At 45.9% G+C, this 16,224-nt stretch overlaps 2 protein-coding genes across 4 annotated transcripts; one reads left to right on the forward strand and one right to left on the reverse strand.

Moving 5' to 3' along the window:
- Positions 1-266: 266 nt before the first annotated feature.
- On the reverse strand, positions 267-2,109 carry LOC114854663 (granzyme B-like). Its single transcript, XM_029149275.3, has 5 exons — positions 1,952-2,109; positions 1,501-1,660; positions 1,255-1,390; positions 883-1,110; positions 267-796 (listed from the first exon to the last, which is right to left on the reverse strand). The coding sequence occupies exons 1-5, from the start codon at positions 2,007-2,009 to the stop codon at positions 629-631; spliced, it is 750 nt and encodes a 249-aa protein (XP_029005108.1). The 5' UTR covers positions 2,010-2,109; the 3' UTR covers positions 267-628.
- An 11,354-nt stretch (positions 2,110-13,463) lies between these two features.
- Positions 13,464-16,178, forward strand: si:ch211-212d10.2 (uncharacterized protein LOC557710 homolog). Of its 3 annotated transcripts, none has more exons than XM_029148024.1 (3): positions 13,464-13,790; positions 13,989-14,104; positions 14,270-16,178. In XM_029148024.1, the coding sequence occupies exons 1-3, from the start codon at positions 13,601-13,603 to the stop codon at positions 14,306-14,308; spliced, it is 345 nt and encodes a 114-aa protein (XP_029003857.1). In that variant the 5' UTR covers positions 13,464-13,600; the 3' UTR covers positions 14,309-16,178. The 3 variants fall into 3 exon arrangements, with proteins under 3 accessions (XP_029003857.1, XP_029003856.1, XP_029003855.1); XM_029148023.1 differs by having other exon boundaries at positions 14,616-16,178; XM_029148022.1 differs by having other exon boundaries at positions 14,784-16,178.
- Positions 16,179-16,224: the final 46 nt, after the last annotated feature.

Below are 16,224 nucleotides of genomic sequence, written 5' to 3' on the forward strand. Positions count from 1 at the left end.
ATTTTACACTATTACATATGGAAGCAAAGAATTTGAATGTGCATTGGCCTGTAGTGTTAAGAAGCTATTTTAAAATCACTCTGTTTGGTATAATGAAAAAGTAAAGGCAGACACTGTGAGGCTCAGCCTGAATCTCTGGCTGTTCCAGGGTCAGGATCACAGGCTCTCAGCTCTCAGGACCCATTACATTGATGGTTCGCCAGGAGGCAGTGTTGTCTTTTTTAACAGATTTGTTAATACCTATTCAACAAGAAATGAGCACCGACATCCTGACAGAAGGATTTATTTACTGCTGCTATAAAACACACCTACAGTTGAGTCTTTCTCAGTTGTTCTAGGTAAGAATAAAATGCATATGTAACGTTTACAGGTTGGTGCCACATTGAAGGGCAGGATCATGAGTGGACAGGACATTTGTGATTCACATTGTAATTAGTTTTTGACTTTGTATGAATTGAACCTGAAAGCTGTTTGGTATTTGTGTACCATAAAAAACAGGCTCCAGATGAACCAAAGGATCAGTTGTGTATGAAATAATAAATGTAGAGTGGTGAGGATAAATGGAAGTACTTTAGTTTTCAGCTCATAACCAGTGCATATGTTACAATACTGTAATACTGTGACTGGATCAATGTATGCTTCCATGCTGGGTCATGGTCCATTTGATCCAGCCGTTATTCTCGGGGATCTTAGCATAGCGATATATGGTTGGACCTCCTGAGCTCGGCTTGAAGTTGGAGGACACCACTCCGAAGGCCTTTCCGTCCTCACAGACCAGCGGACCCCCAGAGTCTCCCTGGAAGAACAGTACATACAAAGTGAATACATCTGACACGTGACTAGAGTCTGCTTGTCTGTGAGATCATGAATACATGCGTTTACCTCAGCAGGCCCTGTTTTCCCCTGGGAGCAGTAGAAGCGCTCCATAGTACACAGCTTATAGTCAATCAGTGTCACGTTAACTTCCAACAGCACGGTGGACAGATAGATGGTGTCCTTGTGGCTCCTTCCCCAGCCGGACACGATGCATTGTTCAGGCAGAGAGCCGTTATCCCTCTCGGCCAGGGCGAGGGGTTTCACATATTCGTTGAACTGAGCCTTAGAGCTCAACTTGTACAAAGACACACGAAAACGACAGATTGGAGGTTTAAATATTGGTGACGTCAAGTTATTCCATCCTAATTAATTTCCTGTTGTTTATTGTGAAAAATAAATATTTTTCAAACATGAATATTAGTGCCAGGATTTCCTCACCTTGAGAAGCATTATATCATTATTAAAACTGTTCTTATTGTAGTTTCTATTTGGAAAAGCTTGCTCCACTGATATGTTCTGCCTTTTCTCATGAATGTTTAGGGAATTGTGAACTCCTAGTAAGACAGTGTAAGACCTGAAATGACAAGGAAACAGCACATTTATGTCACCTGGGTATAAATCAAATGTTATGAACATCTATTAAATCAGACTATAATCACTGACAATCATGCATGCTGCACTGACTTGGCTTGGCAGTGGGCCGCGGTCATCACAAAGTCCTCATTGAGAAGAAAACCTCCGCAGTATTTTGTCTGGCCGTTCTGCATGAGCATCTCCAAAAGGGCCATGTAGGGCCTGCTGTGTGGCACCGCCTCACGGCCGCCAATGATTCTCCCTGTGTGAGCTGGAGGGAGAGGTGCTACTGGTAATATCATACCGAATTCCCTATATAAACGACCACATTGGGGCAATGCTCAAGGGCTTCTTAGGCTGAACACAGCTTGTTCTCACGCCCGCACCCGATACTCATACATAGTGTACAGCATCAGCAGCACTGAGGAGCAGCTGCAGTCCCTCCATAAGTATTACACAACATAACAGCAGAGTGTATGAATGATGCATTGGTGGTGAGGTATTAAAAGAGCCAAGTATTCGATCAAACCCATCAAATCATAATTAATGTTTCTTCACTTACCTTGATCATTGAGAATCAGCAGAAGAACAGCTGCCGCCAGTCTGTAGTGGCCCGACATGACAAGGCCTCGGTCCAGCTGAGCTGTCAAGGAGCAGTGATCTAAATCGGTGACAGTTTCAGTCTTTAAAGGCTTGTTTCCTCGTGCCACAGAGAAAAGGAAGTGTGTGAAAATTTGCATATGCAAAACATGTGGCTTTGAACCACATACAGTGCGGCGCCAAAAAAGGACAACGAATAAAATACGTCCCGTCAGTTACTGTATGTGTTGACATTTGTTACGTCCTGAATCATTTATGCCAGTGCTCAGTCGGGCCTGCAGTTGCATTGTCCGTAGATGTCACCTCATAAGTATTCAACTGACCACCAGTTTTACCTTGTAATTGAGAGAAATGGATCCAGAGCATAAATCAGATCAGCGATCACAATTGTTACGCTGCCGCTTCTGTGGCCACGCATTTGGCTTCAAAGGTCTTTATTCACGGTCAAAGCTGTGGCTTCCTCAGAGGAGCCTCTTTGTCTGATGCACAAACCCAAAGGTAACATTACTCTGATGCCATCGCGTCATGGGACGCTGCGTGCAACTCAGATTGGGTTTCTGCGTTTTACAAAAGAGCCAGACTGTAATATTTGTGTAACAATAATCCAATTACAGAATCAGTTTGTCACTGGCGGAGTGTTTTAAGCTTAGGCCAACTTTATTGTAAAGAAAAGAGAGGTAAAAGATCCAAAGTGTGAAATTCAGTCTGAGTTCAGTTTGACTGAGGTTCTAGAATGAACGGATAAGTGAAGAAGTAAAGGTTACATCCTGTGTCTGAACCCACACGAAGACTATACATCATCACCTATAGTTTAAATGGACGCAAAGACACTTTCTTGTATTAAAGGAGTTTTTTTCAGTCCGAGTTCCTGGTTTCAGGGCAGCAAGGGAGCTGTGGATGCAGAGAGGAGCTAGGCAGAACGGAGAACACCATTCACCCCTCACATTTATGGGGTCCTGGTTTGACCATTGGACGATCGAGGAATGTTCATAAAAGCATCAATCTCAGTAAAAATTACATGTTTGTTTTGAAGAGAGGAAAACGGCAACAATTAAAGCCAAACAGACAGAAACAGACGTAGCTCCACGGTCATAATAGATCAAACCAATGGCTTTAACTGGAATCACATATGCTAACAGAGGTTTATGGCCTGTGGGATGTGCAGATGTGGTACTGCTATGAACATTTGGCCCGGTTCGAGCTGACACATGTCTCTGCTGTTGGAAAAGGATTTTTGCTTTTTCGCATGTGACGTTTTGTGAAAAATTCGAAGATTCTAAAAAACAGTTGCACAAAAAAACATTTACTTTCCCTTGTTTTACCTGAATTAGCAGCAAGACACTTCGCACTAAATTCTAGTGCCGTTCCATGACTGCCCACTGCTCCCCAGGAGAAGGGTTAAAATGCACAGGGTAAGTTAAATTATTAATATGGTGCCAATAATAATAAACTGTAAATAGGTTTATGATCACAAATTGTGATTTTTGATTGTGATTTATTCATTTATTCATCTGACCCAACTCTGGTGCCTGACCCTCTGGTGCCTGACCCTCTGGTGCCTGACCCTCTGGTGCCTGACTGCGGCTCTGGTGCCCTGCTGATGCCCTTGGTGGTAATTAACACATTGACTGATGATTGAATCATGTTAACACTGAGCTACATCCGGTGTGAACTCCTACACATTTAAGCACAGAGCAAATCAGCCTGATTGTATTTATCTGCTGCTCACAGTCATTTAGGCCCCACAAACAGGCAAACAGGCACGTAGACACTTAGTCACTGGCGATGCAATCAGTAATGAATATTTCCATTCTTGAACTGAAGCTCAAACTCAAAGACTCCAGGTTCAGCTCGTTTTAGGGCTGCACGTGTAATAATCAATACAAATCTCAAAAAGGTTTAGAAGCAGCTGGAAAGATGATCATTCATAAGCAGGTTTGGCTGCTGCTCCACGGAACCAATGAAGCTATTTACATCCAAGTCAGGCTTTGGGTGTTTGCCTTAGATATGTGCTGTTCTCATTATCGTTGACAGTGTACGAGAGCATCCAATACCGCGGAGGAGGACGTAGAACCGCACAGTTCTTTTGATTTGGACAGTGAGCGCGTGCATCTTGTGAGTAATGCAGCCTAGTTTCATTCCCTGCTTCCATTTGAGCGAGAAAGAAAAAATGCTCAGACATGTTTTTGGAGCAAATGCGTTTGTTGCAGCGCTGTTGTAGAACTGAAAGGGAAAAAAACGAGACAAGATTTATGTTTGCAGTATTAAAATGAAGCCGTGTGAGTATGTGTGATGGACATATTAGATAAGGAAAAGTAATTTAGGTTCACATTCTTACAAAAGCTTTCAGAATCCTGTTTAACTCTGTGGGCCGTGCCTTCTGCGTTATGTCACGCTGAGCCTGCAACGAGCCAGCGCGACAAGCGGCACATCCTTGAATTGAAAGTCCAAAACGCTGGCAACACTCACACAGTAATAAATACTTTTAATTACCTAGAACCGTTGCACGCAGCGAAGGGGCAAGCGCTTCGACTGGGCCTCGAACAACGTATCCCGTGAGCTCACGGGGAGCGTTTGGGTTCTCAGTGTGTAAAATCCAAAAAACACATGTCGCCTGCTCCAGACATGGGATTCGTATTTAGATGTATCACATTTAAACTAGTATAATAAGAGGATGGGAATTTTCTTCTTTTCCAACCTTTTCACTTTTCTGAAGAATGAACTTTTTCCGACTAAACAGTTAGGCCTCGTATTTGTCCAAGGAAACCGATACCGGTAGCTAAAAGCTTCCCGCTTTCACAAGGCCTTTGTCATTACTGAACCACTAGTCATTACTGAATTAAGAGCGTGTTGTCATAGAGCTGCCTATTAACCCGTCTTAGTCACTCGCATTCCCCTCCCTCACTGCTTCAGCTTTGACTACGCCCTGTGCTCCTCTATGGTACGTCCCGCTGCTGCTGGGTTCACATGCGATGGTGTAAATTACAACAGAGCCGGAGCCAAGATGGCTGCCGCCGTAGGCCTGCGGCTGTCATGGATGGCTGCTCTGGAGCTCCATTGTAAAACACAGCAAATATTTCCTAGCTAGCCGTGTCCAAGACGGGGGTTTACGGCTGTCTGGAATGTTTGGAAAGGTGCGGACAAGGTGAACGAGAGAAGATAAAATGCATCGTTTGGAGATAACACTAGCTTTGGTTGATAGCGTGCGCTGGCTAATTGCCAGGATGTTCTAACGTGTCATTATTAGGTCACGTTGATCAGACCGGGGCCCTGAGTTCCTCAGCTACACTCCATTACCGCTAGGTTTGTACAATCACGAGTTTGTCAAATGAAGAAGTATTGAACGTCCGATTGAGACGTGTGTTGCCTGAAGGTATCGGGAGAAATAATAGACACACACGTGCAAGTGCACGCGCACACACACAATGGGTGTGCGGCGTCTCCTCGTCAGCCTGTGCGTCTGAGCAGCTTCTGAAAGAAAAATGTGTCGGTCAAACCCCCAGGAAACGAACGCAGACCTTAGAAATGATGTTGTATAGGTTTTCACTGTAAGCAGGCAATAAAAGGCGAATACATCAGGCTTTTTCATGGAGGCCAAACTGGGGGTCAGATGCAATTAATGAAATGGTAAGATGATAGGGAGGCCGCTCCTAAAGCTGAGGGAGGTGATGGAAGTGCCAGATGTGGAGGCTGGAAGCAGACACACTCAGACACCATATACATGTACAGTAGCCTGTGCGAGGCGGCGTCCACTTCTGCATTGACTGTGAGCAGATCTTCCTTCCAGTATCCAGCAGGAAGGTGGAATCTTCATGATTGTGATCAAATATTGGTGTCAGTTAGAAAAACGTGCTGTGGAAGGACACGTGCAGGGCAGTGGACCAAGCCTGAAGCCTGTTCAGGGATTTATTTCTCAAACCCTAAATAGATTGGAGCCATCTGACGGAAAGGAGGCTGGTATTCTGGGTATTTGGCAGTCGCTGGGCAGAAGAAAGGAAAGGTGCCGCGATAGAGCGGGGGGTGAGAGCGGTGCGGCGTCTATGCCCACGGTGTGACCTGCCTCCGGCTGGAAGAGGAGTCAGACAGTCTGCGTTCGTCTTTAACCCGCATATTTTGAATGAAGAAAACAGATGAGCGCGTCTTATCGGACGGTTCCTGACAGCTGTTGAACCCGTTTCTTTGTTTGTGTCTGCTCTGTGTGTGTGTGTGTTGGGGTGTTGCACTAATAAAAACGGGACGTGGCCCATTTGTTCCAAACAAGCCACTGCGGTTTCAGTTCCATCCCTCTGATGGCTGCAGTTACATCACCACTGCTGCGCTGCAGACAGATTCATTTACATTGTTAGGTCAGAACAACTTACCCTCGTAGTTTTGCCCTGTTGTGCTGTCCCTCCTCTATGATTTACTGCTACCAGCGGCGTGACATCAACAGTCCGGCCGCTCACTAATGGCGGCCATCTATCAGCGTCTCACCTGCTGCTTGCTGAGCTAACCTGACCCCAGTGGCTCCTGGCTGTTCGCAGCCATTTGGAACTACCGCTTAAAAGGCAGAAATCAGCAGAACCTTCAGCCGGCGTGAATGTCACTATTCCCAACACACACAAATTGGTTATTCTTTCAGTCTGGTTCAGACTAATTGTGGCTCAGACTAATTTTCAGTTTCTGCTCGACACTTGTGCTGCACGCACTGATCACCCAGATTAGCAGCATGGCATCACGATAGGAGCCGGCTCCTAGAAGCAGCCGCACATTATCTGCTAGCAGTCACGAGGCCACGTTTTGGTTTGAGTGTTGTGGCTCTAAACTTCCTTTTATAGTCTCGGTCCACTGTTTTCTAATCACCTATTAATTAATTGTCAGTTGTCTGCGTAGCATAATTCATATACCGTAGCTACATGTTTGTGTCTAATATTTGCTTTTCTTTAAAGTAAATGGTTCACATCCAACAGCAAAATGAAAACAGTAACAGCTTTACTTATACAGTAGTAAGAGGATTTAGATGGATATGCAAGTAAATGACAATAGTCTGAAACACATGCTGATTCCTTTTGATGGAGATGAGTCTAATACACAGCACCAGGGAACCATGACCTCTGGAAGGAGCCACTAGTTTCCCTTGTACTCCTTCACTTTCACATGCTTGAAGAGTGAACAACAACTTGTTTTGCCACAGTGATTCATGCCTCATGGCCTCTAGCAGCATTCCCAGCATGAGATTTCTTTCAAGGTCTCAGAGATTTTATGTTCCAATCTAGCAAAACAGATGATGAAACGAGATATGGCTTCGAGTCGCATGCAACACCAACGACTCATCGTATGATCCCTGTGAAAAGAGCAGCTGAATAGGTGATCATGTATTAATGTGGCGGTATCATAATAATAGCACCTGAAGAAATGAATGACTTTGCCATCATCTGTGCTCCAGTCAGAATCCAGCCAGCTTAGCGCTCAGTCATGCAAACAAGTAGCCTTATAATAACATCATATCACAACATCTCCTCTAAAGTTGTCTTATTTCTCATGACGACCTGTGGTAAACGACAGTGAAACGTCAGAAATGAAGGCCGTTATTATATAAAGAGAGGAGCATGAGTTCACCGCTTTAAAAAATATGAATACCTGCAATTTCACACAAACATGTGCAAAAACGACAGATTCAGCAAAGCCACAGAGGAATTCCTTTGCGCTCAGAGGAAATTTTATATTGCGCACATTTGCTGAAGTCGTTTCGGTGTTTTGCTCATTTTGTGCTTTTTCCACCTTTCCCCTTCAGCAAGGACGAGCAAGGAGAGCGAGTGGGCGCTGGATCAGGCCTCTAACGGCCTCGCGTTAATTGTCAGAGCAGCTGCTGCAATTATCTGCGATCGGATCTGAGGTTCTACAGAGAGGCGAAACTAGTTCACGCAGGTCTAAAACCATCGCCTCCTGCGTCTGCACTGACGACGACAAGATGCGTAGATTGGAATCGCAAGCCACATCCTGTGCAGGGCTCGCAGTTGTCCTTCAGGCCTGTTCTTCAGGTTTACGCGTTCAGGAGCCAAGTGACTGGGCTCCATCGCTCTGTGCTGCTCGTGGAGCCGCCGGACGGCACAATCAGCGGACCTTTGATGTGAGGCTGGAAAGACGCTCAGCACCTCATCAACTGTTCCGTCGTGACGCTCTCTCTCAGATCAAACTGAAGGGAAACTCAGGAGAACGCGCAGGATTTCGTTATGTGGGCCGTTCCAGTGATGTGGTTTTATGTCGCTCTTGTTTTTGACCTATTTCTTTTATCCAGAGCAGCTTATTCAGCATGTCATGTCTGACGTGGGCCGTTTGTAACAAGGCTAATTAAAGGTCGCTTGTACCCGACAGAAAGATACAGCAGCACGGAGTGTTTCTTTATTACCTCACGACGTGACGTTCTCTCCCTGATGCTTCAAAAGGTGCAAGTTTTAAATGCACAGCTGCTCAACTGCTGGCCTGCGCCCCCTGCTGGCTACTAATGGCACCGCACGTGGACCCTGATTGTGTTGCATGTGCATGTGTTGGTATTATTACAGCTTTTATCAGTCGCTTTGATGCAGCCGTCAAATGAAATAACACATTCTCTAACAGTTCACACACAGGTCTACACAGTGACTCCAATGTCATAATGACACGTTTAGTTTACAAAAGGATCTAATTGTGTCAAAACATTGAAAATATGCAGCAAAAACTTTGCCTTCAAACAATACAACTTGCAACCAAGTACATGAACACATCCAATCAGTCATAACACAGTGAAAAGCAGAATACAAACCACTGATCTCAGGATGAATGAGTGCATCATTGATCGTCATTGTAGCCTGTTGCTATTTGTTGTGTTTGTAGTTTAGGTCAAATGTACCTTTTATGCAAAGAATTGGATCCAGATGAAGAAATGCTTTAATTTATTGAATCCATGACATTCATTTTTTAAACCGTGGCAGAAAACTGAAATATTGTAAATATTACAGAAAATACAAGTAAACCAAAATACAGTCAAACCTATTGGAGACCAATAGGTGACCAATGTTGATACTCAGTCTCTGCTTTAGACCTCCATTCATGCTGGTAAAGAACACAGACCTGGCGCCATTTTTAAGGCCAAAGTACTGACAGCAAATTTCAACATTCTAATAGTTAGGAACAGATGGTTTTCCTTTGGTCACAAAGCTAAAACAGTGGAATTTGGACTGACTGAATGATGTTAGTGTTAACTGTTTTGCAAAAGGGAGGAGAAAATGTATCAATCCAATGAGAACACATTTACACATTTGCTCTGTCTGATGCTCTGCTGAAATAGTGATGATGAAGACTAAGTGGAACCAAGTTATGCAAAACAGGTCAAAGCGACCGATAAAAACTGTAATTGCTGGTAAATAACCAAACACGTTTTAACAAATGTACAACACCCATTATCAAACTGCTTCCCTGTCACAACCGTGGTGCTTGGGATAAAAGTCTGTGGGCCCTTGTTCAAACGGGTGAGCCTCCCTGCAGATGCTCCAGAAACTGTAAACATGCAGAGATTCGTCTAATGAGGTCTTTGTTTCTGAATGTGCACTTTCCCAGACGGACGGCACCTCTTCTAAGTCGATCTATCTCCTCCTGCTTCTGCGCTCACGCCCACTGAGCACCGTGATGCGGTTAGAAGCCTGTAAAGGTCTAATAATTAGCATTTAAAGGCTACGACTGTGACATTCGGTGCAACCTGATTAGCTCTAAAATTATTAGACCAGTTCATTTTGTTGTTTCAGTGATCTTTTACCTCTCTGGACGGTACATCATCGTCCCTGATGGACACATGGTCAATCCATTGAGTGTAATAAAGACCAGGTTTCATTGCTTCTGTTCTTTCTGTGTTACCTCCTGAATGAAATAACCACAGAGAGATATACAGTATGTCTCACAAGCCCACAACCCGGAGCTGCCAAGTGCCAGAAGCTACGCTACGGCTTTTTATAGGGCACATGCAAACTGGTGAGTCAGGAGTGGCAACCAGAACCAGAACCAGAACCAAAACCAGCAGCATTGCTACAGGAACCAGATTTAAATGTTTCCACTGGCCACTTTAAAACCATGGTTTTATGACACTTTACAGCTCATCAATGTTTTCTAATCCAAACCTTTTTTTTAATTGCCTCCATTGACACAATATGTTTCCACAAACAAATGTTCTATAGTTATTTGTGTATTTTTATTTTTTTTAGTGACTGTTGGGCCCATGACTCAGAAGGTGTAACAAACGAGGTGTCGCTGACCTGCTGGAGCTGAAGTTGTTGTTGCTGGTGTCTGTGCACCTCTCAGGGCTGGATGTGAAAAACATGTTGATGCAAAGGACCTTTGTGTTTCCTCAGAGGCGCCGTTGCGCAGACACCCGCAGACCGGCTGAAGCTCAAGTGTCTCCAGAACGACGTGTGCTCTGAAATGTTTTGCCGGCTGCGCGTCGGGCCTCTTTCGGTTCCTTTTCGGGGCCGTTTGTAAGGTGACGTGTGCGTTTCTCTACTGAGTGATAAGAATAAGAATAAGATATTATGTATACTGTATATACTTTATTACATTATTGTCTGCGCTTGAACTTCATTTAAAGCAGATTTTAGCTTCACAAACTCCCAGTATTATGTATTAGTATTTACAGGTGAAATAATAAAAACCACTGTAACACAATAAAATTTGTTATTTCTTAGCATTGGAGAGAATTTTTGTCAAGTCAAATTACTGCTGGATGGTGTAACAGCCTGATCCCACAGGAACACTGCGAAGCCATCATCACACACTCACATCGTGACTGCACGTCTGCAGTTTAGATGATGGGCCCGCGCCTCCTCAGACCCCACCTCCCCTGACAGCCTGTCTGCTACGCTGGGAGCCTTGAAGAACACGTCTCATTGTGTCTGGATACAATCAGGGCCGAGGACACGGAGGGAGGAATGCGGCGCGCTGATCTCCTCTGCAGACACGCATGTCGTGGAGGCGAGGAGAGAGTGGCAGATGTTAAAGACAGTCGCCCGGCGGCTCCATTTCAAGTGCTTTCCGTCCCGTGGGAGCAGTTAAATGATTCTGGTTGGAGAAAGACATTATAGCGTTTAGAGGCGTTGGTGGGTCAAAGGCAGCGCTGAGCGACGCAAGTCAGAAAGCGGGTCTGAACCAGTGATATTCACTCTGTGAGATTACTGCAGATCAGCAGCCCTTTGCATCTGAATGTCCACCAAATAAAGTACACGACACATGACGCTGCTGAGAAGGATTCAGACTGTCAATGAGTCTGTAAAGAGACGCCTGTCAAACAGTGGAGACAGAGATTAAAGCAGGACGTGTCCATATTAGCTTTCATTTCCACACCATGAATCACAGTGAAACAAGTTTGATTGATCACATTATGAGTCTAATGTGAAACAAGGTCGTTGATCCACATTTCAGTGACTCTGACAGGTTGCTATGGCGACAGTGACAAACAGATGTTGCTGCCGGCTTATTGTCTGTGACGGTGCCACCGTGGGTCCCGGGTCTGACCGTTGCTCCGCATCATCACTGAACGGCTAAACTAATGTGGCCTCTGATACTGACCTTCAGCTGAATAAACTGCTTACTGTATGACGCTTAGAAAAGACTGGAACAAGCAACAGGAAGCGCTATCTGTTAAAAGACGGGGCAGAGTAAACAGGTAGCGGCCTGCAGAGCGCGGCCGGAGGCTTTGCTGGGCTAATAAACAGCACCCGGGCCGTGGAGCCGCTCCTCCGTCTTCCATCCCGGGGCTCTGGACGATGCAGAGCTCGTGATGGATGGGCCCGGGCTCCGTTCTCCGTCTAATACCTCACATTTTCCCCCCGCGCCGAGTTCTGCCCCCATGCAAACAGCGCCGCTCCACTGTCCAGCGGTCGCTCCATGGCTGCAGAGAGCAGTGGGGGAAATTTATGGCATCGCAATCCTCCAGCGATCGGGCCGGACGGGTTCTCACCGTCTGCAGCTTTGTTTGTTGATTCTGTCCAGATCGCTGAGTCACCGTTTCCACGCATCATTTGGACGTCCCCTCCGTCCAAATTCCATGCACTTCCTGCTCCTTTCGTTTGTTTACCGCAAACAGTCACCGGCCACTTCTCTGGAACCGGAGCCGAACCCGCGTTCAAGCACCGGAGCGTCGCTCCAAATAATCACCTCTGATGATCCTCCCGTCCGACTCCATTTGGAGAATGTCTACACAAATGCTGTCATGTTTAATTTTCCATGGCTCATACCGGGACATTTGATTCTATTTCCTTAACACACATCGGGGAATTATTGCGCTCTCACAGTTTATAGTACTACGTGTTCGTAATTCATCTGATACGTCTGCATTGGAAGCTTTTAGAAAAGTATGTGGAATAAATTTTAATAATCGCGGCCTTTCTGTCACTCTGCTTTAGCTGTTATCTTGGTGGAAACAATGTGAGCTTTCAGTCATTTAGCTCAGGTTTATTTACGCTGGCTCGTCCCTGTCCTTCAGAGAGTCGACTTCACATCTACTTTCACTCCGGCGCCTGACGAGACACAGTAGCTCTGTTCGTCAAACCCCCCACCACACACACACACACACACACACACACACACACACACACACACACACACACACCCCACACGCTTCCATATAATCGTCCACTACAGACTTACATGAGTCACTTATTCAAAGTGAAGAATCAGAAAGCGCGGCCTCTGTTCTGCATCACTCCAGTCTAGACGGTAACTCACATCACTTAGCAGCAGCTGGCTCCATAACGTGATGAGACAATGTGAATAAAAACTGAAGAAATGCAGATCATTACTTAGTTTTTTTGCAACTGGACAATTTTGTCAGCGGTCAATGTCCAACCTCTGCTCTACTGAGTACATGTAGGTCGGTTCTACGCACTGGTGCTAATTAGGAGCCTTTCTGAGACTCATGACTGACGAACACAAATTAAAAAGGTCTCACGGAGGTTAAGCTGATAAAAACTGGAGGTTTTCATCCGTCATATAATTTTGTACTTAATAAAGCAGGCTACCGCCGACCACATGGAACTGAGCTGGGAGTGAAAGACAGCACACATATTAACGCTGGCAGAGGCACAGAGTTCATAAACTATATATGAAAAAATGTGCCAAATGCTGGTCTGGGGCTCAGTGCGCTGCGGAGTCTGCCACGCAGGAACAATAACTGGCTTTGTAACAGATAATTGAGAAATGGGTTTGAACTATTTGCACAGTACCTTCAAATATGTTCCACATTTGCTGGAGCGGTTCCAGCGCTCTCCGCTTCAGAGGTAGAGCTCTGGGTAAATGTCTGACCTCAATCAAAGACTGTGCGCGTGCCTGTAACGCAGGTTTGATTCGGTGCTGAGCTTTGGGTTCATTAACAGTACTGGCCTTGCTAATTTGTGCTTTTAATTCCGCGGCAGCTCCGCAGACCATAACGCCGTCAGTGCGCGTGCGCTCGTGGCCGTGACGGCGTCGCGCTGCTCTGCGCGCTCCCGTCGGCCTGGGGAATAATATGGGATATCTGCCGACGGAGACCCGCCAGGCTCGTTTCGCGCGCGGGCAAAGAGCGGCGGACGCCGGGGCGCGCGTGCGGAGAGGCTGATCCCGCCGGTTCCTGATGGCTTCCGGCCGCGGAGACGAGGAGGGGAGCGCGGACGGCGCCGCGTGGAGGCTCGTGGGCCGAGCCTCGGAGCTCGCCGGGACGCGCTGCCGCCTCATGTACTCCTCCCTCGGCCGCGGCTCCGACGTCTGCCTCTTCTACGTGAAGGGCGAGTTTTTCGCCATGGACGCCCGCTGCTCGCACTCCGGTAAAGCCGTCGACGCCACAATTGACCGTCGCTTGAATTAACCCTTTATTTACCCGGTACTATATTGGGAAAGATGTAACGAGTGATGTGCTGTAGGTTGCACTGATGGCTTTGGGCCAAATAATAATAATAGTAATAAAACTGCGGTCCGCGTGGACGCAGTGGACGTAGCGTGTTGTGACGTGGTGTGTTCTGCAGGCGGCCCTCTGTGCGAGGGGGACATCGAGGAGGCTGATGGAGTCCTGCAGGTCTTCTGTCCCTGGCATGATTATAACTTCGACCTCAGGACTAGGAAGTCAGGGACGTCCTTACAGGTCAGTGAAGAAGTGTGTACAAAGGAATTACACACACGCTTCCTTCCATTTCAATACATTTGGTCAAAGTCACCCAACATCACACACAACTGGTGTTTTCACTGGTTTCACACTAACACACTCTTCTGAGCTGGTCTGGTTCTTTGATGTCTTTATTCAACGCAGGCAGAATGTTGGTGGAAAAACCTAGTGCCAAGTAGTTAAACCAGCCTTTGGCAGCGCCAGGAACCAAGTGAGCTCCTCCTGTAGCTGAGGATCAGACCTGCACAACGTCCAGGAGGAATTTTGGAGCATTCTTCCCACAGAGCAGCTCAGACGTGTTTTTAGGACGTCTGGTGTGAATAAGTCCCTTGAGGTCATTTTGCAGCATGTGTCGGGTCCAACTGGTTCTGACCGAGACACCGCAAAGGGAACACGTTGCACCACTACAGCCAGTCGACGCGTGGGGTCCGAGTTTTGTAACACAGCAGTAAGCCTGATGTCAATGCAAACGTGTGTCTGTCTTTTTCAGCAACAAGTGCATGAGGTGAAGCTGGAGGACGGCAGCGTGTACGTGAAGCACCGCGGGCGCCTCTCTCTGCAGCCCTTTGCTGAGGCTCAGGCGAGCTGAGACCTCACTCTGGCTGTTTTTATACTTGTTCCACGCCGCGCTCCTGAGCCTTATCTGTCACTTTCACAGAACCGTCGCTGCTCTCATTGCTGTGAACTCAGGGTGACATCGAGGGGATCGTCTGAAGGGGACGTGACATCATTTCTAAGGCTTCAGAGCTTTTCATGCCGACCTCACACTCACCACCCGCTGAACGAGCTGCGAGCTGGCCACGAATCTCCATTAGACCTGAAACAGTGGCAGATATGGGCCGTAAACAACACTGGTACTAAAAAAGCAATTTAGCTGTTGATGATATCTAATCATGATGAATATTTTAATATTATCAAATGACTTGGCCGTTAACGTTATCGCTGGTCATTACATCTTCGTCTTCATTTCACTTTTCAAACTCTTCAGTCTCTCAGTGTTGCTGCACACGAAATCTTCAAAATGATCTCAAATAGTTTTATACACTACAGTAGCTTTAATGGGATAGATTGAAATCAGCGTTGGAACAGTCCAGGTTCTGCTGAGACTGTGCGTGTAAAGCTTCAACTCAGGGAAAGGGTCTGTAAGTGTGTTGACTTCCTTTGACTGCTAATTAGGAAGTAATCGGTTTCACGCTCATCGAAGCCTCATCATTTTTCATGTTTCAAGTGCTACCTGTAGCTACTAGGGAAGATAAACTCCCCTTCAGAATTTCTGCAGATTTTTTCTTCGGCTAAAAAGAGCTGGAGCAGAGAGAGCGCGCATGAAGGGCGCTGCAGTTGCGGCCGTTGTCTGTCCCCGCGTTAAGACGCCTCCATCAGCGTTTCTGTCCGTTCCTGGCCGGTGCACACGCAGGTCTGTTACTGACGCAATGGGATTTAAAAGAAACACTTAGGACGGCGCCAGAGGAAGGTTCGTGACCCAAAATGCACCAGTGACTCCAGAAAAATGTGTTTTTCTAGCTCTATGCGTGTGTACGGCAGCTTGGTTTTCCTGCAGACACACAGAGCTCAGTGATGGAGGCGTCAGTGCCAGTGTGGCTGCTTCCCTCCCTGCCGTGTCCCCCGTTGTGGAACTTATAATAAGAAATAATAATAATTCCACTGGTTAAAAGTCTCTGCTTCAGGGACCCGAGTCTTAATGTCTGCATTATAACTCATCACCTGCAGGTCTATGGCCACACACACAAATATGTCTAGGACTCTACTCTATAAAGGTCAGCAGTGCTTAATCCTATGGGACATTAATGGAACCAGCATTCATGTCAGCCTTTGTTTTAAATTATTTTATATTCTGCTTTAACTGATTTAACTTGTTTTTCACCTTTTGTGTTTTTGTTTTTATGTTAAAATATAACCTGTGCACATTTATTGTTGTAACCTATCTGTGGTAATTTATTATATAAGTTGTTAGCAGTATTTATTATTTTAAGCTAAAAATTGTTTTCTTTTGTATATTTGAATTAGAAATTAAATAATTGTTATAATCTTTGTAGCATTGGTTATGATGTTGTCTCTTCTTATGAATTTTACAATGTTTT

The sequence above is a fragment of the Betta splendens genome, chromosome 4 (assembly GCF_900634795.4).
Source record: "Betta splendens chromosome 4, fBetSpl5.4, whole genome shotgun sequence".
Taxonomy (NCBI): domain Eukaryota; kingdom Metazoa; phylum Chordata; class Actinopteri; order Anabantiformes; family Osphronemidae; genus Betta; species Betta splendens.